The sequence below is a fragment of the Danio rerio genome, chromosome 13, assembly GCF_052040795.2.
Source record: "Danio rerio strain M-AB ecotype USA chromosome 13, GRCz13ab, whole genome shotgun sequence".
In the NCBI taxonomy this organism is placed as follows: Eukaryota; Metazoa; Chordata; class Actinopteri; order Cypriniformes; family Danionidae; genus Danio; species Danio rerio.
Genome location: NC_141033.1, coordinates 9,847,321 through 9,874,640, shown reverse-complemented (window position 1 = coordinate 9,874,640; position 27,320 = coordinate 9,847,321). Strand labels below are relative to the sequence as shown.

At 38.4% G+C, this 27,320-nt stretch overlaps 1 protein-coding gene across 6 annotated transcripts in view; it reads right to left on the bottom strand.

The window, feature by feature from the left end:
* Nucleotides 1-27,320, bottom strand: part of sema4ga (sema domain, immunoglobulin domain (Ig), transmembrane domain (TM) and short cytoplasmic domain, (semaphorin) 4Ga) — a 109,353-nt gene that overhangs the window by 24,865 nt on the left and 57,168 nt on the right. For all 6 annotated transcript variants that reach the window (XM_087278846.1, XM_087278849.1, XM_087278847.1 and 3 more), the window contains exons 3-9: nucleotides 17,910-18,058; nucleotides 16,666-16,728; nucleotides 16,494-16,592; nucleotides 14,868-14,961; nucleotides 14,598-14,711; nucleotides 13,075-13,229; nucleotides 2,518-2,693 (exon numbers count right to left, since the gene is read on the bottom strand). In XM_087278846.1, the coding sequence (XP_087134972.1) occupies nucleotides 2,518-2,693; nucleotides 13,075-13,229; nucleotides 14,598-14,711; nucleotides 14,868-14,961; nucleotides 16,494-16,592; nucleotides 16,666-16,728; nucleotides 17,910-18,058 (850 nt within the window). The remainder of the gene's footprint in view (nucleotides 1-2,517; nucleotides 2,694-13,074; nucleotides 13,230-14,597; nucleotides 14,712-14,867; nucleotides 14,962-16,493; nucleotides 16,593-16,665; nucleotides 16,729-17,909; nucleotides 18,059-27,320) is intronic.

Here is a 27,320-nt window from a genome sequence, read left to right as displayed (position 1 = left end):
AGCACCTGCACACGTCATCATATGTTATCGTGATCTCTTGCTCCATATGAGATCACGCGATCGCGACTGCAGTTATTCCAGTTGTATTACTTTTTGGTTTTTATCTTCAGGAAATCACTGAAGGCAACGATATCATGTTATCATAACGATCTAATGTGGCAATAAGATCATAACTACACTGTCCATTTACACAGTGGCCATATTCAACTACGTAAACACACCAAAAACAACATTAGCATTCTAGCAGACACTGTAAAAAGCTCATTCCCGGCCACTAGACTTTTCTGACAAGGTATTCGAGTGTCATTAAGTGTCAGAATGTTGTGGGACTGCTATACAGGAGTTATTATTATGGATTATAGATAGCGAAATTTAGTGGTTTTTATTGTAGCTTTTTTTTTTAAACATGACAGTAAAACACTGTTAAAAGCTGTTATGAACATAATGAAACATTTGCTAGTCTGTAGTAAAAATTTGTAATAATTGTAGCGCTGCCGCATAATTGAGTCTATGCTTTCTGTTATATTCATTAAATGTGTGAATAGGCCTGGCAGTAAAGCGTACTCACGGTTTTTGTAGCTCCAAATATAGAATTGAGTAATGGACTTTTATTTTAGATTTTAGAATGAATGTGAATGGCTGCGTCCGAAACCGCCTACTACTCAGTAGGTACTGCATTTGAATTTAAACGTACTACTTGGCCGTACGCTCTATACAGTATGAATGTGAAAAGTATGAATGGAATTCGGACGTACTACATCCGCCATTTTGTCAGGGTCACGTGACCTACCTGCGTCAGTTGCCTCGCCTCACTTCCATTCATGAATTCTCTCACGGGGCATTATGGGATAGCGCAGCGTGCATGGGATGCGCACTTCAGAATCTCGCCGGAAGTAGTAAGTCATCCGGGTAGTTCTCGCCTACTGATTTTCGAATTCTATGAATTCAGACATACTACTCGGCTCGCATACTGATTTTAGCGTCCTATATAGTATGGAAGTATGCGGTTTCGGACGCAGCCAATGTGTCTGGTCTATTTCCTGTTCTGTTGCCGTTTTTCTATATATACACATTTACATAACATACACACCACAAGGGGGAGATAGAGGGCACATGGACACTGCTCACTGTGTTATCTGAAGAAGCCAGAGGAGCACATGGAGTAGGGGTTTGCTAAATCTACCTTTTTTATTGTTTCATGTGCGAAGGACAATTGTTTTGTGTGGATTTTTTTTGCCCTTTTTGGACTCATTAGTCTTGCAGGACCCCAGTAAAGACTATCCTAGGAGGACAATTGGTGTACGGCAACTTGAGATGGTATCAATTATCTGGACTCAAACTTTTCTGGTCCAACTTTTCAATCCATTTTGCACGTACACTCATCACAGACTTTTGAACTTTACACACACACATACATACACACACACCCACGCACATCATTTTTGTATTTTGTTATTGTATAAATGTTGTTTGTGTTTATGTTTCATTGTTAGGACATTTTCAGAGAAATTTGTGATTCCAATACATAAAGTATTCATCAATCCATGATGAAATTTGAATACTGAAACTCGAGAATTGAACCATTTTTATCTTTTATTGTGTATCCCATTGATTTAAAGAAGAGTGTTACATAATGACAAAAAAATACTAATTTTTGCTCAGTGAAGATGCCTTTATCATCTGGAATTCTTTGCTTTCTTTGATATTCTTTATTTGTATTCGTTTAAAAAAAAACAGCCAATCAAACTTCTCACGCACCCACCAACAGCATTGGTGCTAATAGATGCTGCCAATTTAACATGTTAAACCACCCAAAAGACCCTAAAAGTGTCCAATATAGTCCAATATACACCTCAAAAACTAAGATCTAACATGCTCTTGTAAATGTCGAGCTTTCAACCCCAATTTGCAGTCCTAGCAATCAAGGAGGTCTGATTTAAGGATTGAAGCAACCAACTTTTTATTTCCAAAATCCTCAACTGGAATATCAAAACTGACTCGGGCTAACCCTGACAGAAAAACATAATAGTCAGTGAGACCAAGCAAACTTTACAAGTGGATGTTGTGTGCTTTCATAATTAAAAAGTATCACAAAAGTGGAGAAGACTAACAAATATGGCAACACATTTGACTCAAATTCTACTTTGTCCTTTTTGTTCCAGCAGAAAAGAACCAGTAGAGCCAAATGATTATGTCAATCTGAGTAAAGGTCATCATCCCCGAGTAAAGATCATCATCCCCATCATGGTAAAAACTCTTTGAAACTGTCCAAATGTCTCTGGTCTCCCATCATTTTAAAATCAGTAAAGATCTGAAAATCATTTAGTGTGTTCCAGACCGACACAGACCCACACTCAATGAAAGCCACCATTGGGTTGGTGTCTGGACCTACCTTGGAGTCACTAAAATCCAACCTTTCTAAGGAGAATCAGATGACATGAAAAATAAAAGACACCAACGATAAAACTCACATAGCCAATAATGCAAAACAAACATTAAAAGAAAAAGTGCTCTTACCATTCCAAGCCAAATATGCCATAGAAAGCGGAGTCCTGAGAGCTGGAGCCTTCGAGGAAAAACACACTCCTCAACACGTTGAAATGAAATTCGTAGTCAGGTAAAGAACACACCAGACGTGCCTTCAGGAAGGACGTCCACTTCTTCTGTAGTGTGAGGAGACCTCCTCTGTCCCTCTGCAAGATGAAATGACAGAGAACGGCTGAAAGAAGATACAACATAAGACTCACATTTGCAACATTTACTGTAATTAAATTACAGTTATTTATGAAAATGTTAAAGATTACAAAAGGGGTCACATTTAAATGTGTTGAATAATATTAATTTGTTGCTTTGCCTGTTTTTGATATGCACAATGTCTTATGCTAAGGCCATTTATTTAAGCGATGCTATTCTGATGCTTTTGATTGGTTTTCCATTTTGATTGCGGCGCACCACGTCTACCAGTTACGTTAATCCTCTCTGAAAGCACTTTTCATGTCAGTCAAATCACTGCTTCAGAATCAATTCTTAAACCTCGGAAACTGTTTTTTAGCAGCTTATGACACAATGCACTAAAATAAACACTCTAAGCACAGCACTGTGCTCATACGCTTCACAAAACAGCCAGTGCTGATCACATCGATGTTATTGCACGCATCAAAGGATTAAAAGTGTTAATTGTTTCTTTCATTATTTAGCGATTCCTCTGCATACCACTAGGAGGAAGCCCGCATACCTGCGGGCCTGCAGCTGGATATTATTGGTGGTACGCGTACCACACACCTGAACCAGCTAATCAAGCTTATTAGACATACTAGAAACTTCCTTGCAGGTGTGTTGAAGCAAGTTGGAGCTAAACTCAGCAGGACACCGGCCCTCCAGAACCGAATTTGGACATCCCTAGTCTAGCAGATGAAAGAAAATCCATGGCTGTTTCTCAATATGCGTTCTTCAGTCTTCGGTCTTGCGTCCTCGTGTTCTCGTGCAACGTCATCATCAGCTGCCTAAGTTCAGTTCCAATACTCAAGACCGCAAGTACGGAGGACGCGTGAAACGTCCCGGATGTGTTCTTGATATCGAGGAAGCACTGATGCAGACTTGAGCACCAAACTCGCTCTGGAAGTCCCAGAAGTCATTGCGACTGGAGGTGGGAAGCGCAGCATTTTATTTAGATTTATTATTAAAGTTCAGAGATATCACTTATTTACCTCAGGAGTTTCCCTAAATGAAATGGTGAAAGTAAACATTACCATGGACATCTTAATAAAGGAATAAACACTTTAAGGGTTGTTTGTTTGCTGAAATTCGTATTAAAATCTGTTTTGTTTATCTTGTGCAGAGTATATTTCTAATGTTTTTATGCAAAGTATATATTTTGAAGAGGGGAAAAACAATAAATCGTTGTATGCAGGCTTTAATGTTTAATTAATTTCCATTTAAAACACGTGAAGGTCACATGACCATCAGGAAGAACGCAGCATCCCATTTCTCAAAGGACGCGTTCTCTGCCCTCGCTGTCTCCTGAGTTCGTTCTTCCGAGGACACCTGGCAAGACCGATCTCTACAAAAACACAAGTCCGTTCTCTGCGTTCTTGGAATTGAGAAACAGCCCGTATGATGGCGAGAATGACAATTTCTTCTCCTTCCTGTTTTACGGTGGTCAACAACAAACTTTTTGGTGCATTACTGCCACCTCTCGCTCTGGTTGGTGACGTCGCTAACCAATTAGACTGAGGGAGAGAAGGTATATATATATATATATATATATATATATATATATATATATATATATATATATATTTTTTTTTTTTTTTTTTTTTTTTTTTTTGTAGTAAAGGCTGAAGTATTAATCAGTCTCTACTGTATCCCCCACTCTCCTCTCCATCAGTAGCTGGTGTGCAGAAAAGTGTCCTGGCGCTACTGAACCAACCAGCTGGATGCTGGGTGCGCACAGTTGGCTCAACACAAACCAGGATTTATATGGGCCATACGGGGCTAGTAGCCTCAGACTTGGAGCAGTGAGGCCAAAATCAAGCTGTGTTTCCACTGTCAGACCAATGGCGTCACAGCACGGCTTTAAAACCTTCACTTTACATGTCCTCCTGGAGCAGCGTCATACAAGCCACTATTTGACCAGTGAGAGGAAAAGTAATGAAAATAATCCAGATAGCAACAGTGCTATTTTGCAGACTTTGGGCCCTAACACAGCCTACACCCAGCGCAATAGGGCGCAAGACCTGTTTGCCCTGACGTGTTGCTATTTTCAGTCTAGCGCAACCTTAATTTTTCCACTTTCCACCACGTTGTTTACATAGCAAATCCATTTGCGCCACTTTGTGGACTCATGGGTGTTTCTGTCTAGAAAAGAGGTGTGTTAAGGCGTGTTGTTGGTGCGTTGCTATTTTAAGGGAACTAAAATAGACTGTTTAATAGCACAGCTGAAAGCAAAAACCAGCGCAGAGCACGCTAGATGTGCACCTCGCTTACACATTGCTTAAAACATGCAGGATGTACAGATATACACAAATATCTTTATAAATGAAAAAGAATTAATTATTAATTTATACTTAAATATAAAAATCACTGCCTCCATGCCTTCATCTCGAGGGGCTTATTTTAGTTTATTTATGACAATTTGCTTTTATATAATATTATTACTATCATTAGTATTATTTATTATATTCATATTTATATTTGTTTTATTAAAAACAAGCTTAGATTTGTCCATCTGTCAGGTTTTGGACCATATGGGACATAGGACATGTGTTTAGATATAACCTAGTTTTTTGAGCACACTTCGTTCTATTGTTCATTTATTCATTTGCTGGAAATCAGAACTCAATTTAAAAATAGTTTTAAAAACAAGTCTTTGTGCTTAACAAACTAAATTGATTATCCAGGCTAATGGATGTCTGTGCGTACAACACGTTTCTTTATCCTCAAAAAGGGAAAGTGAAAAAAAAGCCATTGGAGGAGGCTCATTTTTTATCTTCTTGCTGCAGATGGTATGTTTAACTGTTTGCTCGCTAGTGAAGCATTCACTTTTTACACTCACAAAGTCCACCATGTAAATAGCAAATGCGTCATGGCGCGACGCAACTGACTCTTGGAAATAAATGGGAGATGAGACTCTGACTGGTTTATTCTCAAAACACACCCATAACTCATTAAGAGAATATGCTCAACCCTGTTAGACCATGCGCCACAGTGCAAAGCGGAATTTTTCATCCCTAAAATAGCAAAAGTGGATCCAGACACGCCCTTAATGCTTTTGCGCACTGCGATTTTGACTTTCAGCCTAGATCTGTAAAATAGAGCCCTTAGACTACAGTATTGACGTGACAGATTATTTATGATAACAACAGTAAATTATTTATTTGTGTGTGTAGTGCACCTCTTGTATATTTCAAACAAAAAAGAGAGAAAACATAATGCTGTAAATAATACTCTTTGATTAACAGTAGCCCTTATTGATTCATAGGTGTTTTATGCTTTGGAATTGCATTTTGAGAGCTTGATCTGTGCTCTGACACATTTTTATGCTCAAAAGATTAACAAAATGACTTTTACAGACATTTTTTATAGTCATACGTTGTCTGGGTTCATGTAAACTTTGGCACTGATAAAAACAAATAATGAGCTGCCAGTATTTTTTATGTTGATAAATGGAGTTGCTATTTCTTATATACTCTTTTGTTAAAATAATCCATTTATTAAAGTCAATCAAAAATTTATGGGGCAAAGAAAAAGGTCCAATAATGCAATTTGAAAGCATAAATAACTGGAAAAGATATGAATCACATGCTTCAGCAACGACTATTCATTCAATCATTCATTCATTTTCTTTTTGGCTTAGTCCCTTTATTAATCAAGGGTCACCACAGCGGAATGAACCGCCAACTTATCTGGCATATGTTTCCCATAACTGGGAAACACCCATACACTCTCATTCACATACATTATGGACAATTTTAGCTAACCTAATTGTCTTTGGACTTGGGGAAACAAGAGCACCCGGAAGAAACCCACGCGAACACGGGGAGAACATGCAAAGTCCACACAAAAATGCCAACTAACCCAGCCGGGGCTCGAACTAGCGACCTTCTTTCTGTGAGGCAACAGCACTACCTACTGTGCTACCACGTCGCCTATTATACATAAAAATCTGAATAATATAATAAGAAATACCAGTTTAAAACATCAAGCAGCAAAAAAAGTTTTTTTATAGCTAAAAATCAATTGAAGTGAATAAGACTGGAAGTCTTGAGCCAATAAGGTTCCAATGGCTGTGTCCATTCTTACTTCATGTGAAAGAATATTCAACATATTCCTTCATTCATTCATTCATTCATTCGTTTTTCTTCAGCTTAATCCCTGATTTATCAGGGGTCACCACAGCAGAATGAACACCAACTCAAAATTAAATATGTAAGACAATATAAATGCCTCATTTATACTGTCACAATCCCCAGAGATCCATCCTGGCACATCGCTGCTAAACACGCAGATCGCTAAAGGACTCAAAATCCACTGGTATATGGACTACAAGTTCCAGTCATGCACCACACAAACCTGTTCCAGATCACAGATTACACACACAGAGCTGCTCAAAGACTGATTAGATTGACTTTAAATACAGTGCACATACACACACACACACCTCTTTGCTGAGTCTTGTTTATCCGATTGTGAACTTTGATGCATTTTCTTTGCCTTGTCTAGCCATATTTGATCCTTGCTTTGTTTTAGTGTTTATTCCTGTCTGCTGCATACCTTCTGTCCACTCACCTGTTTGACTACAACTCTGGATTCTCTGTATGTACCTGATTGTCCTTGTGCTAACCATTGCTTTAGTGACTATTCCTGTTAATAAAACTTGCAATTGGATTTGCACTCCGTTGACAGCGTCAACTTCAAATTACACATACATACACTTCGTGGATAGTAAAACTATTTACAACTAGTACATTTTATTAGCAAAACAGCAGAAGGAAGCTTATAACTTCTGTTAACATGGATCACCGGCTCTTGGCACAGCTGGCAGCAGTTACTGTAACATTATCATCAATGTGACCGTGGGAAAGGGAAATGCACTCCTTTTTTTTTGTATGAAAAGGAATCCCCATTATGTCAAGGGGATGAAGCAAATTTTCCATTCTGCCTCCCAAGAGGAGAATAAATCTTCATGTATACTGACTTTGAGCTTCTTAAAGCAATCCTCAGTACTTATTTTTCAGCAATAACACTAAAACTATAATATAATGACCTTTAAGTCAATGCGGAAGAAAGGAAACTGACTTTTGAATGTTGAGTTATTATGCCACTATCTCAGTTGCTGATGTTCAGAAGCAGATGCATGGATATATGAAACCAGAGCTCATGTATGATAAGTCATGGCATATTATTTGAAGTATTACAAAATAGCGAGTGATTTCTGGCATACGCCGGTGTAATAAAGCTTTTATTAAGACTTCATTCAGAGCTTTACTGACAACAGCTGAGTTGCTGTGTTTAATTATGGCTTTCCCTCAGCTCAGTGTCAGCGAGTATGTATTAACAGCATTCAGTCCCCCTAGCTTCTGGATAATGAACAATAATCTGCTTATTAATGTGACCCTGCTGTGTGAACTACCACAGAGAAGCTGATTCTGCCCTCAGTCCTCACAGTCTGATTCACACAATTCACCAGCCTGGCTTCAATCTACACCAATATAAGGTCATTCACACTATTATATCTAAGCTACTATTATGTTAAATCACATTCAAGTTTTTAAACTTTATAACTGTAAAATATAGTCCTGAACCACATAATCAGTCATACATTAAGTCTCCATTTTTGGAACTTGTGCATTAATAAGTTTTCCATTGATATGTAGTTTGTTAATATTGGACAGTGCTTGGCAGAGCCATTTGAAAATCTAGAATTTAAGGAAGACACTACATGGAAGGCAAATTTCAAAACAGCTATTCTTCTAATTCTTATAATAGCTGCTCTTTAATTATTAGTTTTTTTTTTTAATTCCCAAACAAGATTTTAAACTACAAGGGCTCTATTTTGACGGTCCATGCGCAGAGCGCAAAACGCAGGGCGCAAACACTTTCAGGGCGTGTCAGGACGCGTTTTTGCTAATTTAAGGACAGGAAATCTGCCTTGCGCTTCGGCGCATGGTCTAAAAGAGTTGAGTTTATTTTATTAATGAGTTATAGGTGTGTTTTGAGAATAAACCAATTAGAGTCTCCCATTACCTTTGAGAGTCAGCTGCGTCGTGCCAAGAGCGCATTCGCTATTTACAGGACACAAAGTAAGTCTAAGTGGAAAAAATAAGCATTTCACTATCAAACAGTTAACAGTTTTTTAACAGAAAACTGTTAAACAGAACATCTACTGCGTGAGAATGAGAGATAAATTATCTACTATCACTTTCGCTCTTGGATAGGGAAACCTTTACGCACAGACATCAATTAGCCTATAAATAATTAATTTTGTTTGTTAAGCGCAAAGATTTGTTTCAAAACTATTTCTAAATTCAGTTCTGATTTCTAGCAAACGAATAAATGAATAATAATGACCAAGTGTGGTCAAAATACTGAGTTATTTCCAAATACACCTGCCATGCCCCATATGGTTTTAAACCTGGCAGCAGGGCAAATCTAAGCTTGTTTTTAATAAAACAAATATATATATATGGATATAATAAATAATACTGCTAATAATAATAACATTATACAAAAGCAAATTGTTATGAATGAACTGAAAAAGCCTCCCGAGATGAAGAAGACATAAAAGCAGTGGTTTTTCATATTTATGTAGGCTAGAAAATAATATGTTTTGTCATATTTTAATCCTTTATATTTATATCCTATATCTATTCTTATTATATCCTATATATATCCTTAATATTTACATTTTTTCATATGTAAAGATATTTGCCTATTGCTTTCTTGTGTGTATTAAGCAGTGCGTAAGCGAGAGCGCCGGAGTTTAGACCGGGTTAGTTTTGGTCAAATGAAAAATCTATTATAGTTTCTCAAAATAGCAACGCGCCAGCGGTCCGCCTCAGAACGCCTTCCTTTTTAGACCAGAACGCCTATGGGCGCACATATGAGCGCTAATGCAATTGCTATTTAAACCGCGTAGCGCAACGCCTAAAAACGACTCTTGCGACAAGCTGAAACTACCAAAAGACTATTGCGCCGCGTCTTGCGCCACACTGCGCCGGGTGTATGATAGGGCCCCAAGATTTTATCACAGCTGCACAAATCATTTAAGATGACATGGTAATGTAACATACAGGGCCCTATCATACACCCGGCGCAATGTTGCGCAAGGTGCGACACAATTGTTGTTTGCTTGTTTCAGCTTGGCGCAAGAGTCATTTTGACGTTTTGCACCACAATGTTTAACTAGCAAATGCATTTGCGCTCATATGTGCACCCATAGGCATTCTGATCAAAAAAGGAGGCGTTGGGGCGCTGCTATTTTGAGAAACTATAATAGTCTGTTTTATAGACCAGAACAAAGCCGGTCTATTGTCCAGCGCAGAGCGCGTTGGTTATTTCAAATTCAAATCGTTTTGAATAATCGTGATTACAATTATGACCAAAATAATCGTGATTATGATTTTTCCCATAATCGAGCAGCCCTAATTCTGACACGCCCCTAATGCGTTTGCGCCCTGCACTTTGCGCATGGATTGTCAAAATAGAGCCCACAATGAGTAAAATATATGTTATTTCAGTACTTTTTCTTTCAAAATATGCATTTAATAAATTTAAATATACTGTAGTTTTAAATATGTTTCTTGGAGATACTCAAAAGTTTTGTGAACAAATAGAAAGCATGAAAATAGACAATTTTGCACACAGTTTCAGTGTAATAATGTCTAATGATTCCACAATAATATCAGCTAAACCCAAATGTCACACTCATGCGCTTGCTTTGGGAAATAATCCCAGTTAGGCTATCAATAAAAAACTTTGGATATGCAGTAAACATTCTGACCTTTAAGACTGCAAAGATGCGCTCTGTGCCTTTAGACAAATAAAGAAACATACCAGCTGAGAACACTGAATTCACTTACATTGATCACTGAGCAAAACTCTAAAAGCACACAAAACCATCGCAGGGTAAATAAACAGTGAAGAGTAGCATTCTAGAAAAGATGTGAAATTGCAGACATGTTCAATTGGCACTTTGATCTGAGTGTGGAGCTAGACTGATGGATTGAGAATCGAGACAGAGGCGAGTCTCGTGGGAAGGGAACTGATAGAGAAATCAAGATGCCTAAAAACACTAGCAGAAAACCTGTAGAAAACCACACTTCAAATAAAGAAGCATTTGGAGACCAGGGCTCTTACAAAGCTGTGAAGAAAATGGTTTAGTGCCTCAAATCCATTCGCTTATGTGTGCTACTTTCCCTGTCAAATCGAATCAAGGGAGAAGTGTGTCATTTCATCTTCCTGTTTTAGAGTAGCATTAGTTTGTGGAGAGAATTAAACATTTGTTGTTCTTTTCTCCCATTCCCCTGTGGAACTGATTCAATTCCCAACCATTTTTGTTCCACTTTACTATGCAAAGCATATTCACCACACTCTGGATTCTTCCCCACTAATTTATAAGCGTCCCAGTTATGCTTTCTCAGATATTATTTTATATGCGGTGCATATTAGAGCTGTTTGTGAATGTATAAAAGTCTGCAAAGCGTTAAAGATCCAAATATACAATAAGTTGAGTTAAATATTTCCTAAAGAAAGAAGCTATTGTAAACATTGAGTCATACTTCCAGCACAAACCTATAAAGATTACTAACAGATTTGTGTAATTCCCTGTCTGTCTTGACCCTCAAACACTAAAGTTGTAGCTTTTTTTGTGTTGTCAACATGTCAAGAAGACACATTTCTAGCACAGATATTCAGATATGATAATTGTTTTTTTTATTTCTGACAATCACTATATACAGCAATATTGAGGTCCAGGGACAGATAGGGTTAACGGCATGTTACCAGACGATGGAGAGGTGTCGCGCACAAAAGTGAAGAGCAGGGGGTGGGGGGTTATAGCAACTATGGCGGTTGGTGCGGTGGAAGGCGGAGGGGTGGAGGGGTATTACGGATGAAAGTGAGGAGGGTTGGGGAGTCGCGGAAGACAGTGAAAGTGAACAGCAGACGGGTAAGGAGGTCGATCGAGGAGGGGGATTGGTAAAATGAGGTGCCGGATCAGATTTCAGAGGTTAATTTGTTCCAGCACAAATTAAGCCCTGATCACAACATACTTTGCCATCTGACCAATTACAGTAAAGAAGAGCTCTCGGAAAGGCAAGGCTTAAAAATGTGTCAAACAATGAAAATCTATATATATGTATCAAGGTATAATGAGATTTCAGTGCATAAAAATGGCATACCGTGTGCCTTAAATACAATTTTCCCCAAATTATAGTGTAAATCCTGTGAGTGTAAAATACCAGCAAAAAACAAGGAAAACACAGACACTGATGCAAGCCCCAATGCAAGCCCCAGGCAGTCTTTGATTGGCAACAATAATTATTTCCCTTACTTTTAAGTTTATCTAAACTTATATTATTATTGGACTTACTGTGTGTGTGGGACTCTTATTTTAAAAAGGATACTATCATTATAAAGCTCTCAGTTAATGCAACCAGGTATGGATTATCTTATAACAGTTCATCGTCAAAATTTAAAATACAGATGATAGGGCCCATAGTGTTTAATAGTTTTATATGTTTTACACATATATATATATATATATATATATATATATATATATATATATATATATATATATATATATATATATATATATATATATATATATATATTTATATATATATCTGTTGTCATCTTTTTTAGGGTTTAATTAATTTGATTAATCTGGGGTCGCCACAGCATGATGAACCAACAACTTATCCAGCATTTGTTTTACGCAGTGGATGCCCTTCCAGCTGCAACCCATCACTGGGAAACATTCATAAACCTTCGTTCACACACATACACTATGGACAATTTAGCTTACCCGATTTACCTATTCCACTTATTTTTGTACTTGTGGGGGACAACGGAGCACCCGGAGGAAACCCACACGAATATGCGGAGAACATGCAAACTCCACACAGAAACACCAACCGATCCAGCTAAGGCTCGAACCAGCGACCTTCTTGCTGTGAGGCGAACGTGCTACCACTGCGCCACCGTGCAGCAGTATAATTAAGTATTATTACAACACAACTCAAGAGCAAAATTTCATTTAATTTCATTTACTCGCTCCTTCTAGCTAAAATAAACATCTCTACCACTTCAGCTAAAAACACAGTAATTTTACAAAGTAACTACTCAATTTGTTAAAATATATATTTGCCTATGTGTGTTTATGTGTGTGTGTGTAAAGTATATGTGTGTGTAAATATGTGTGTGAGCACCAGTCACTGACATGAGCTGTGGAGCTGTGCCAGCAGAGCTCATTAATATTCATAACCATTCCAAATATGGTCAAAAACGAACCTTTTCATTGTAGGGATTAAAAGTAAAAGTAATGGTAGAGAGGCATGTGAGACATCAAACCTTGCACACGCGGGCGACTCGCGCTACTCTGCTGTGGCTGAAGTATGGACTGAGCTCCTGGCTTTTCTCTGTGAAGAAGAAGTAAATCTTATCGTCATCTCCTGCTGAGCTGCTCAGGCTCTCTCTGACCAGCGCTGAACCCACGAAATCAGCCTCTGAGAGTGACAAAAAAGCAGACTGAGGTTAGCAGATCACCACACAAAGGAAAATAAAAATAGAATTCAATGCAGCACATTAAATTATGTAATTTTATTGTTTATGTCTGTTTTTAATGTACTAAATTATTCCACAAGGTTTGCTGTTGGTAAGATGTTTATGCTTACCAAGGGTGCAATCATTTGAACAAATACAACTATAATATCTATAATAAAAAAATGGTACAATATAAAACAACAGTTTAGTTTTTTAATAAGTGAAGTTTATTTATAAACTTATTTTGAGAGGATCGAGTGCTTATGATTGCATTATCCAATTTATGATTCACCAATCAGACGATTTCTAAGCCACTATAAATACCCAAAGTTCAATATAACAGCCATTTTAATTTAGAAGAATCCCCCCTTCCACCCCTACTCCTCCTCCTTTCCTAGATGGGTGGCACGGTGGCTCAGTGGTTAGCACTGTAGCCTCACAGCAAGAACGTCACTGGTTCTAGTCCTTACCAAGCCAGCTGACATTTCTGTGCGAAGTTTATACGTTCTCCCCGTGCTCACGTGGGTTTCCCCCAGGCCCCCGGTTTCCTCTTACCGTCCTAAAACATGCAACTTAAGTTAATTGACTAATCCATATCGGCACCATAGACATGCTCCTAGTAAGTGGTTATCTCTTAAGAGCAATCACTATCTGTTTATTAGCTAGTACAGCAGGGCAGTTCTCGAGATCTACCTGAGCTCAAACTCCCCTCTCACCTTGCAAGCAGAAAGGAGCCCTGGGCTCAAGGATCTTATCTCTCCCGGGAAAGCATGCCAAACAAGCTTTATAATCAATCATCAGCTAAGTGTGGACTCTTGAAACATTTTTTACTGTAATTCATTTAGTTGATGGATTTTTATCAACCATTTTTAGTGTCGTAAGATGCAGAAATCTTGATTAAATGGAAATAATATATCTATTTTTTGAGGATAGAAAGACAGATGGGTCTGAAATAGCGAAGACTCCAGGGAAAAATGGGAGTGTTGATAGGTATGCTTTAACATGTCTTTGCAGAATAAAAGCACCAAGGTTTTTCATCAAAAAATTAAATAAACTACTGATTAGTAGCATATATATATATTTAAAATGTCATATTGGACATTTATTTACTTAAATTTGCTAAGTGACCAAGATAAATACAGATTTTTAAAGGTAGGAGCTAAAAAATTCAAAACAAATTTGAGATTAAATAGTTTGTCTCAGACATGCAGACACCAATCTAGTGTTAAATGGTTAAATATTGTTATCCTAGAAATCCAAACATATACTGTAGTTATGTTGATGGTATAAGATGAAAAATGGGACTAAAATATGTGATGCAGCAAACTAACCCTGGAGCCACTGAGTCGGAGCCTCCTCTGTTTTCAGTATGGGGTTTGGAGAGTTGCGCCGGATATCTGGAAAACTCCGGAACTCATACTGGGACGCTGTGTACATCTGCTGATCTGAGGGAAACAGAGGGGACAGATGTAGTTAAGAGATCTTCCAGTAAAGCTCTAAAAATTTTGACATCATTCAATTCACATTTGATCACATGAATTGTTCCCGAAAAAGAACCAATACCAAATTAATTATACTGTAAAATATTGTTGTTGACATACCAATTAGCAGGCCAGTGTAGCCTTTTGAGGGGTCATATGGACATTTCTCTCGACCCTCTTCAAAGACTGATGAGATTTTAAACTCCCTTCCATCCTGGAAAAATGCAAAAAATACATGATGTTGAGAAGCCTTTGCAATTAAGTAACTGTGATGATCGAAAGCGCGTTCAACCACTTAAACTCTGCTGTTATTTTGGAATTTCCGCCTAGATTTTGCCTACCCAAATTTAAAAGCTTCCCAAATCCACATGCAGAGGTGTAAATGCAAAAATGTGGTATCATTTTAAAGAAAACTCTTTAAATTTTCATAAAACACTATTAAAAGTGTTAAAAATAACTGTATATGTTGTCTGTGTTATAATAAACACCTAAAAAAAGGCGCTTTTTAAATTTTTTTTATAAACTCAAATTTGAAAGTGCACCTTTTAGGTTCTGTGTGGTCTAGCGTGCTGTAATTAATTTTGGTGTTTCCTGCACATGTCTGTAATCATAGGAAAAAAGAAAAATGTCTCTACCATAATCTATGCAAAAGTTATTGCATTCCAACTGATGAGAGGTGCTATACAAGCCACAGAGACCAATCCTTGTTTACATATTTCACTATTCTTTTGTTTGATCAAACATAATTCACTGTGTTTGGACCACATCAGGCATATAAAAGGATTGCTTATGCACATCACCTCAAAAACAGAGGAGAATGGCACTGAAGGGCACAGCATAAGGTAAGAGATGACAGCTGTCTGTGCTATCTGGGGCTGCTTATTGATCATGAATGTATTGTTTACATTTCTGCGCCATGGAAACACCACAATTCATTCAACAACTGTTTGGCATATGAATATAATTCAGTAAAAAAATGCTAGAACTGTATGAGCACCGGAAAGAGCTTTCATTTGAGCTATAACTTGTACATGTGTCATATGAAAAAATATGAAAATGAACCTAGCTCGGGTCTCCAAAATACTGTGTATTTAAGTGTAAATAACTTTTATACAGTAGAATAAAAACCAAAGTGATGCATATGTGCATAAAATATAGATTCTACACTTTCAAACGACACCACTTAAGGGGGTCTGGTGCAACGCTAGCCCTTTAAATCTTAAAGCGAAAGTCAATGACGTCACGGACCGTGGTTAATAGTGAAACAGATTAATCGTTGCATCCCTAGAGTCACGACACCTATTTGTTGTTTATGAATCCCCACAACACCCTATGTCAAAGAAAATCATGACAAATTTGTGTGATCTGACCGGGATTTAATCTATACTCCCCCTTTGTCTTCATTTTCAAAGACCTTTGTTTTCAGATGTTTACACGGTCGCATCTATAGTGGCATTGAACCTGCTTTTAAATGTATGGTTTTGAGTCAAAAAAGTGGCATTGTCGTATGAATGAACAGGCAAAACATATAAAAAAAATTAATGTTTTAAGCTTAAAATGTTGTCTTGTAAACTGCCCATCTGAATATGAAAACATTGTACTAAAAATAAGCAAGGATTTTTGCTGTTGTCATGTAAATGAAGAGCCAAAATCCATAAAATAATATAACAACTTCTTTGCATTTTTGATTGAAAATGGTGTCAGTGTAAATTCAACCTACAATGTGCAAAAATGGTAGTGACTTACAATGTATGCACACAGAGGGCTGAAAGCATGTGTGCCGCACGTGTACAAGTGTGTGCTGTTGAACCTCTGCAGGAAGCGAATGTGGTTGAAACACTCCGTCTGTAAGAGTGAGGAAATCTACATCAGTACACGATCCAGAGGTGATAACACAATAGATGGAGATTTGACCAACCTGGTTATCTTTCCCTTTGTTCCAGCATTGTTGCATCTGATCGTCTGATGCCTCCCAGTCAATCTGGCCAAGTACAAGATTAACAAAAATTCTTCAACTGTCAAGACTTGTAAAAAGGTTTTCCTGGCAAAACAAGATCCTGCTTCAGTTTGCAGAGCCAAGTTGTACCAACTGCTGTTTGTAAACAACTCTTGCAATAACCTACTATTCGCACTAGTTGAAAACTAAAGTGAAATCTAAAGTCTCAGCAGGTAAAGTATATACAAGTTATTTTAAAAAGTGGTGTTTGGTGATTTTCATGGAAAAGGTTGTTTGTTAAATGTGTTCATGTGTCTTTCTTTTTTCTCAGTCACCATCGCTGTGTTTAGGGGTACACGGCAATAGAGCAGCTTGACACATTTACAACCCCACCTACTGCATTGCGGGGTGTCAGAATGCCTTTAAACTTCTTTTTGCACTCAAACAAAAGAAGAACTTTAAAGGATACCAGGGCCTTCAAAGTGTAATATGTAATGTAATATGTAATGTGTATTTATATAGCGCATTTATTGTGTATGGCCATACACCCAAAGCGCTTCACAATCATGAGGGGCGTCTCTCCACACCACCAGTGTGCAGCATCCACTTGGATGATGCGACGGCTGCCACAGGACAACGGCGCCAGTGGGCTCACCACACACCAGCTATTGGTGGAGTGGAGGGACAGTGATCGAGCCAATTCAGTGGAAGGGGATGATTGGGAGGCCATGATCATAAGGGCCGATAGAGGGACTTTAGCCAGGACACCGGGGTTACACCCCTGCTCTTTCACGAGAAGTGCCATGGGATTTTTAATGACCACAGAGAATCAGGACCTCGGTTAAACGTCTCATCCGAAAGACGGCGCCCACTGACAGTATAGCGTCCCCTTCACTTTTACTGGGGCATTAGGACTCACATAGACCACAGGTTGAGAGCCCCCTGCTGGCCTCACTAACACCACTTCCAACAGCAACCCAGTGTTCCCAAGTGGTCTCCCATCAAGGTACTGACCAGGCTCAGCCCTGCTTAGCTTCAGTGAGTAACCGGTCTTGGGCTGCAGGGTGACATGGCTGTGGCTAAAGTGTCAAAGTGCAGTATAAATCTTGTGCATTTTTAGCTGATTTTATTTAATAAAAGTGTAGTGGAGGAATGAAACTAGTATCTTTTGGAAATATGAACATGTTGCAGTCCACTGCGCACTATAATGATGTGTTGATACGTACGGTCTGTGCTGAGCTGCTGGAGACGTCACTGGCCTGCAGGGCGAATAAAGCCCCTCGAGCTCCCACGTACAGCAGGTCTGCGTCCTCCTCCAACAGCAGCAAACTGTAGTTCAGTGTCAGGCCTCTGAAGCGCCTGCAACCCAACAGCCCTGAAACACACACAGGACATACCAGTAAAGAAATATTTTATCCATAAAAGGGATCAGTAAACACTTGAGCGCGAGCTGTGGGTGTTAAGAAGATGTGCTGTTTCTGGTGTCAGCAAGTACATGTTTGACTTGTTGATTTTCAACTTGATTTTCCCTTTTGCCAAATACTGAAGTTAATCTTGAGGCGCGTGCTGTGAATTGAAGTACTTCTTTGTCCCGTTCGCTAATGAACACGTAGAATGTCAGTAAAAACCCTACATTTGCTCTGAGGAGAGTGGATGATTTGAAATTCAGTCATGTTTCAGATGAGGCTGCTTTATTGCCTCGATTTTTTAATGAAGTACTTCTTGGCATATATTTACACTTTTGTCATTTTTAATGGCAGGCCCTTTTTGTTGAAAATAATTACTAGATATTAAACACATGGTTCGTCCAGCTGTTATTTTTTCATTCTTAAGGTAATTGACTTAATCATATGCTTCTCTCTGTGCTGGATGGCAGCTGGCTGGACTTGTAGAAAAGCTTGTCAGTGCTTATTAAAGAAGTCCGTTTCTTTTTTCTAGGTTAATGTCTAAAGCACCATGTAGACAAGGCAAGACACCACACCTTTACTCTTTTGTGTGTGACCTTAATGAATCACGTTTGATCTCTTTTTAAGTATAATTTCAGAACAGACCTATTTGCATCCAAAATAACCAAGATTTGGTCACACACACACACACACACACACACACACACACACACACACACACACACACACACGCACACACACAAAAGAATAAAACAAAGTAAGAATTTCATTAAAAGAAAACATTCATTCATTCATTTTCTTTTCGGCTTAGTCCCTTTATTAATCTGGGGTTGCCACAGTGGAATGAACCGCCAATTTATCAAGAACATGTTTTATGCAGCGGATGCCCTTTCAGCTGCAACCCATCTCTGGGAAACATCAACACACACTCATTCACACTCATACACTACGGACAATTTAGCCTATCCAATTCACCTGTACTGCATGTCTTTGGACTGTGGGGGAAACCGGAGCATCCAGAGGAAACCCACGCAAATGCGGGGAGAACATGCCAAATCCATACAGAAATGCCAACTGAGCCAGCCGAGGCTCGAACCAGTGACTTGCTTGCTGTAAGGCAACAGCACTACCTACTGCGCTATCACACTGCCCATTAAAAGAAATCAAAACTTAAAAAGAAAACCAGGATATAAAATTTAAAAAAAAATTGAAAAAAATTAAAATAAAATAAAAAAAATAAATAAACAACAAAATAAAGAAAAAGAAAAACATCAAAGGAAATTAACAAATCAATAAAAACAAAAATAAAGGAGAAAAAAAAGTCAAATAAAAAAAGGAATTAAATGAAACAAAACAAAACAAACTAAATTTAACTTTAAAAAAAAGAGCACAAGCAAAAATGAAAAGCAAAACGCAGAAACAAGCAAAGCTATTTAAAACTAAAGCAAAATAAAACAAATCTAGCTGGTGTTTTATTTTCACTTTTACATTTTATTTTTTCTGATGTACTTGTAGGATTATCATCTTTAACCTAGTTCACACAACAGGATTTTGGGCCTGATTTGAGCCTGATTTGGAAGTTAACAAGCTCGCCGACAGATCGGGCAGTGATCAGGAAAAAATCTGCAGGCGCTCAGCGCTCGGCAGACATTATGCGTGAACTACTGAACAACGCATCAAGAGGTTCGCTGATGCGTCGCCAACACCTCGCAGATGAAAATACAATATCTAACATGCTAAATATTCCAGAGCAGCGGACTCGACCTCATGTGCGGTCAGATGTAGTGACGAGTTGCAGCCAATAAGAGAGCATATCAGCATGAGCAGAAACGTCTGTGATTGGCCAGAATGGGCATCGATGAACTGGTTACATACTGCATTAACACAGACATGAGAGTTCTGTATTCTGTAACTATTAGAATTACCATACTGGTCATCGTGACCGTTCACATCATATTTACATTCAAAACTTCTATTGAGATATTAAAATTAAGCTTTAAATGTCTGTGATCATATTTTATGACATCATTACCCTAAAAATATTAGCTTTTTTGGAAATACAGCCTATAAATATGTAGTTGACATACTAAAACATGCAAAGGTCTGGGCCTCGATTTCATTTTCAAATTTCAAACAGGAGCTATTTCGCAGCACAGAAAATGCTGTTTTGAAATATGTATTTGAAGTAAATTTATGTTTTTGCTATCAGAAGTTATGTTAATGTTAACAGGAAGTTGCTAGGCAAAAAATGCATGCATATTTAAAGTCACAGCAAAAAATAGCAAATATGCATGCAGTCATTTTGAACGAAATGGTAATTAAAGGTAGAAATGCTCAGTTCTTTGCCGCTTTGTAATTTACAAAAATAGCAATGTTAGAAAGAAATACTGAGATATTTAAAAAAATGTCATGGTGTTATAGATATGTTATTTCAAAGAGTTAAAAATTACAAAAATTAAAAACTTCCTGTGTATCTGTTATGAAGGGGAGTGACACAAACAACTGAGGTTTGGATCCAAATGCAGGTTTAATCAAAGTCAGGCTAGCAATGGTCAACACAGGTGCAAACAGATGTATAAAGGCAAATCCAGAATCGTAGTCAAACACAGGCAAGAGGTCAGAAGGCAGGCGGCAGACAGGGAGAACTGGATAAACAAGGCTAGGTCAAAACACAGGAAACCAAGACAAGGAAACCGCGTTGTAATGTCATCTACAGATAAACAAGACTCTGCAAAGTGAATGAGTGAGTGTGTAGCTTAAATAGTGTGTGCAATCAGTCTCTGACAACCCTCAGGTGGTGCGAGCAATCAGTCTAGATGAGGAAGCATGTGTGAGTGTGACCAGAGTGCATGTATGAAAATGTAGTCCAGAAATGGCGGATATGTAGTCCATAAGTTATTGTTAATGAAATCCAGCAATCTTATGGCATACAATCGCTGGTAATCGTGACAGTATCTATCCACTTGAACCTTGCAGATGAGCGATTGATTCTAGTTACCTAGAAACTTTGAATCATCTTAACCATCTGTAAATACAATCACATCTACATCTACATGACGTGTGGAGTCCCACAAGGCTCGATTCTGGCACCTCTCCTGTTCAACCTTTACATGCTCCCTCTGAGCCAAATAAAGAGAAAGAACCAAATCTCCTACCACAGCTATGCTGATGACACTCAGATCTACCTAACCTTACTGCCTATTGACTACAGCCCCATTGACACCCTCTGCCAATGCATTGATGAAATGAGCAATTGGATGTGCCAAAACTTTCTTCAGTTAAACAAAGAGAAAACTGAAATGATTGTGTTTGGAAACAAAGATGAGGTTCTCAAGGTAAATGCGTACCTTGGCACTAAAGGTCAAACGACAAAAAATAAGGTCAAGAATCTTGGTGTGACTCTTGAGTCAGATCTGAGTTTCAACAGTCATGTCAAAGCAGTCAGTAAATCAGCATACTATCATCTCAAAAACATAGCAAGAATCAGATGCTTTGTTTCTAGTGAAGATTTAGAAAAACTTGTTCATGCTTTTATCAGCAGCAGGGTGTATTACTGTAATGGACTCCTCACTGGTCTTCCTAAAAAGACAGTCAGACAGTTGCAGCTCATCCAGAACGCTGCAGCCAGAATTCTAACCAGAACCAGAAAATCAGAGCACATCACACCTGTCCTCAGGTCTTTACACTGGCTGCCAGTTACATTCAGAATAGATTTTAAAGTATTATTACTGGTCTATAAATCACTAAATGGCCTAGGACCTAAATACATTACAGATATGCTCACTAAATACAAACCTAACAGATCACTCAGATCATTAGGATCATATAAACTAGAAGTTCCAAGAGTTCAGTCAAAGCAGGGTGAATCGGCTTTTAGCCACTATGCCCTTCGCTGCTGGAATCAGCTTCCAGAAATGATCAGTCAAATATGAATTGTTCTCAGAAAATGTCCTCATGCACGTGATTAGTAATTTGCATAGTACACGCCCACACCAGATCCACATAAGGGCTTTGTCTACAGAAAATGATAAGAAATCAAATTAGAGTGACAAAAAGAATTGACAATTATGGCAACAAAATGAAAATTAACGTAAATGGTAATCAAGGTTTTGATGTTGGATGTGCAATTCTTATGCTTAGTGGCAAGAGGCTTTGTAATAAGTGGGATAAAGTACTTCCAGGATGGTTGTTTCTTACAGAATAAAGCCCTTCAGCTTCGCATACAGGCTGCCTGTCGGGCTTTATTCTGAGATAACAACCTCTTGTATGTACTTTATCCCTTACATGCAACATGTCTGTGAATATACTGGCAGTGGCAGGTTTCTCTACATGCTCTACACATATAGTCAAAGCAGCAACATCACCCTATCATATCTATGTCGACCAAAAACATAAACATTGGCAAATACATATTAATTACCATATTAAATCTTTCAGAGAGTTGCCATGACAGAACTAGTACTCTACCCACATGGAAAGAACCTATATGAGTATATATGCGCACATGTGAAACCTATATGCAGTATATAGCACATATACGCTACATATATGCATATTTGTGCCACATATAAAGGCCTTATACTGTAGGTATCCTGTATTGCTTCTTTAAATTCACATATAAGCCAAATGTATATACAAAATATGTCTCCTATATATCTCATATCTCACTTTGGCAACTGTCATACATGATGTAAATGTATAATGTAAATATAATATAGGAAAATGCCAATTTTATATATGTCACATATAATAAAAACATGTATCAAAACCTATATTAAAACATATTTATTTACAGAGGTTCTTTCCGTTTTGGTAAGTATTCCAAGTAGTAAAAGACTATGATTACTCTTTCCACAAGAGTAGGAGGTGAAACGCCCTTTGAACACAAAGGTGAGCTGATACACACACAAACATTGCTGGTTCCTTCATTGCGCAAGAGCATATTGTGTATCGCATTACTGTGGTGATGCATCAGGGCACGTGGTGTTTGGTATGTGCACTGCGAAAATAACACCACAATGCTGTCAAACATCAGCAACACACACATCTCCACTGGTGTGTACTGTAGGCAGCCCTGCGTGCAGGACAGGACAGGTTTGCAGCGCTGCTCGTTTTGGCTGACGACCCAGAGCATTAGAGTGACAGTAGAGCTGACAAATACACTCGCTAGCGAGAGACAGAGGGGAGTCAGAACAGGACAGGCGAAGCGGAGACCAACTGGAAAAAAAAAGAGGATAATTAAGGTGCCCTGTGACTCCCTGCTGACACAGCGCAAACACTCACAGTCGTCTGCACTTCCTTAATGCTTCCTGCTCACACACATACACAAACACAAACACACACATGCCCAATACACTTGACAAAACTCCTGCTAATGCTCAAGCTGGCACATTCACTTTCAAAAGTGAAAATGATGTCCTTGTTTACTCATCCTCCACTTGTTCCAAACTAGTATGAGCTTCTTTCTCCTCTTTAAAAAATGAAGGAATATATGCTGAAGAATGTTGGGGAACATCAGCCATTAGGTGCGTTCGACTTCATGCAGCGATTAGCAGACCGATCGAAATCTGTCTTAAAGTGGTGCATGCGGGTTAGAAATTAGGTGCGTTCGACATGAAGCATGGCGGCAGCTGGTGATCAACGAGATTAGCCGAGTGCAGGCGGAGGTGGAGTTGAAAACGGACCTGTCAAGCCGGACAGCTGGACACTTCGGGGCTCAATGTTGCTGCAGTCATAATGACCGATCACATGGCGTCAACAACATTTTTTAATTTTTAACATTTTTTTATTTATAACAACAAAAGATTTACAAATAAAACAAAATAGTCTCTACAAACTATAGGTTATTTGTAAACAATGAGGGGAATTATGAATTAAATATATAACAAATGCATCGAGAGCAACGAGAGGATAATATAAAAATAAAAGCGAACAGGCCTATTAAAAACAAAGCAAAAAGCACAAATTGTAGGAGTTTAAACATCACTCTAGGCTAGTACTTCTTGTTTGAATGTGCTTACAAGGAGTTTACATTTATTTACATTTATAGATATAAAGCCTTCCAATATATATTAATGTAAAACCCAAAACAAGATGTTTAGATTAAATCTGAAACAATGATTAAGATTATTTTGGATAATGAAAGCATTTTCAAAAAAGCACCTTAATCCAAAAAGGTGGAACAAAAGGACTATAAATACATTATCTAAAATAAGTGAGCTAGTTTCCCAGAAACGTGGTTGTTGCCATTCGTGTAATGTCGATGTTGTCCTTAGAGCTTGTGCAGTCGCTCTTCAGATGCTGCATGGGCTAAGTCAGTGGTTTGATCTCGGAGCACTGTCGCGATACTTTGATGCCACATGTGAAAGTCACGTGGCATCAACGCAGCATCAATCCGGACAAAATTTCTAACCAGCATGCACCGCTTTTAGACAGATTTCGATCGATCTGCGCAGCACTGCATGAACTCGAAAGCACCTATTGTGTCCGGCTTGACGCTGCAAAGATGCCACATGTGGCATCAAAGTATGGTGGCCAAGAGAGCTTAAAGCGCTGCAATTTAAGACAGCGCATGCAATTATAAAAAACACCAGCAAATAAAGAAATTATCTTCATTAATTTGACAGCACCTGTGTTCCAAATCGGTCACAACACAGTGCATTGTACAAAAGGCCTTTTCTACAAACATATTCAAATGTTTTCAGCTGCCCGCGCCACTTGCTTAATGTCAGGTTACTCACTCTCTGTGCAGCCTTCAACTGCAGCTCGTGCTATATTGAACAGACGAACGTCACTTCACAACTATAGCGGCTGTTTTTTGACTGAACTACATTTATTTTTCATGTTTTGGTCACACTATTTGGAGGGCCGGAACAAATTGCCTCAGGGGCCAGGTTCGGCCTGCGGGCAGCCAACTGAATAGCCCTGACATACATGATTACTTTCAACAAGCTTAAAAAAAAAATAGAGAAATTTTCTGAAGACAAAATTGCTCTATTCATACAAAAATGAAGAAAACCAGTTAATAATTTAATGGGACATTAAGAGATTAACATCGTGGACAATAATTGCACTATAATCATTACATTATAATGTATTATAAAGATGATAATTAATTCTAATTTCATTATATCACTGAAGTCTACTTGAGAGTACTGAAGTCAATTTAATTAAGATTTTAAAATAGCTTTTAAAAAAAGTTTTATTCCACATTGCATATGATTTTAAATGCTGCTTTTTGACACGGTTTACTGAATGCTACCTAATTTAGCTAACAGATTAATATTGTTTAAGGGGGAGGTTTGATCATAATAAATCTGTCAACAATTTTTAGTGAAGTTTATTTCTAAACTAATTTCGAGAGGAGCACGTGCTTATGATTGATAGCACCAGGTCCACATTAGCTAACACTGATTTACCAATCAGACGACTCCTTAACCACTATAAATAACCAGAGTATCTTACTTCAGCCATCTTTGTCTTGAATAATCCCCCCTTCCCCCCCTACTCCTCCCATTTTCTTGTCAGGGCAGCACGGTGGCCTAGTGGTTGGCACCACGGTCGCACATCAAGAATGTCACCGGCTCTGACACTTCCTGGCCAGGTCGGCATTTCTGTCCGGAGTTTGCATGTTCTCCTCATGTTTGCGTGGGTTTTCACCGGGCTCTCCGGTTTCCTCCCACAGACGAAAAACATGTAACATAAGCAAATTGACAAATCTAAATTGACAGCATAGAGACACTGCATCAATCTACTTCCAACATTATCAAGCAGACCAACCTGAACTTGAACTCCCCTCTCGCCCTGCAACGGGAGGGAGCCCCGGGCTCGAGGATCTCACAAGTTCATGGCTCTCTCCTGGGACAGCATGCCAAACAAGCTCCATAATCAGTCATCAGCTAAGGGCGAACCCTTGAAATGGTGTTCAGTGCTTCCCACACATAGATTTTACTTGGCCCAGGTATATCAACGGCCACCGTATATTGAGTGACACTTTTTTGTTTTTTTTGTCTGTTAAGTTTTGTATTGAATTTAAAATATTGCTTCTTACCTATAAAGCTTTAAATAATCTAGCTCCTGTTTATCTAACCAACCTTCTGTCTCACTACAATCCAACCCACTCTTTAAGATCTCAAAACTCAGGGCTTCTGGTAGTACCTAGAATAGCAAAGTCTATTTTATAGGAGGTGAACAACTTAAATATTATGAATATGTCCAGTGATCCAGCCGTGACTTAAAGAGATTTTGACAATGCTAACCACAATCTGCCCCTCTTGGCGAAAGTAACATGTAATCAATTTAAGAATAAAGACTTGACCACTACTTTGTATATTATTCTCTTTAGTGCCTTTGCTGTTCAGGGTCTTGCTTCAAAACTCTGCTTTTGTTAAAGAGTCACAGAATCATCAAATGGTGATTAGTGTGCAAGAGGTCATGAGACTGGGAGATTTCATTTATCAAACCAATTTCTTAAAAGCTGTGAGTCTAATCCGCTGGCTCAGAGAACAATCCACTCTGCTTATTCCCAATGGCTGTAATCTCCCCTCCTAATATTCTCACCCTCCTGCACAGAGCCAATGTTAACACAACAGATTGATCCACTCAGATATCCTCGATCAGATCAAGATGCGTTTCCCACACTGCTCATATAGCGATTCAATGGTCACTCTTCAGTGGACAGTGTTAGCCTGGAGAAGCAAAACGAGACCAAACTGGACTAAGATGTTCGCAGATTATTAGTGTACCATGGTAAAAGATGTATTCTTTGGCCATTTTAAAAGTGGGGTAAATAGAAGTTCGCTCTTTTATGGAGCCAGGACTAGTGATGAATTGCAGTTTCAGTTACTTCCACATTTGCTTCCCGAGGGAGAGCGGGAGGTTGCTGCATGGTCAAGAGGCAACACAAAGAATCCGGCTGTTGCATTTCTTTAAATATTTGCAAACATTATGGATTACCATATTATCAGATATGTCATGGTGGCTAAGTGGTTGCTTGTTCATTTACACTACTGGTCAAAAGTTTAGGGTCAGTAGGATTTTTAAATGTTTTAAAATAAGCTTATTCTGCTCACCAAGGCTGGATCAAAAATACAGTACACATTGTAAAATTGTAAAATGTTTTTGCACTATCAAATAACTGTTCAAAAGTAGTTTACGATTTAATTTAATAATTTATTGCAGTGATTTTAATGATGAATTTTTAGCTTTATTTCTCCAGTCTTCAGAGTCACA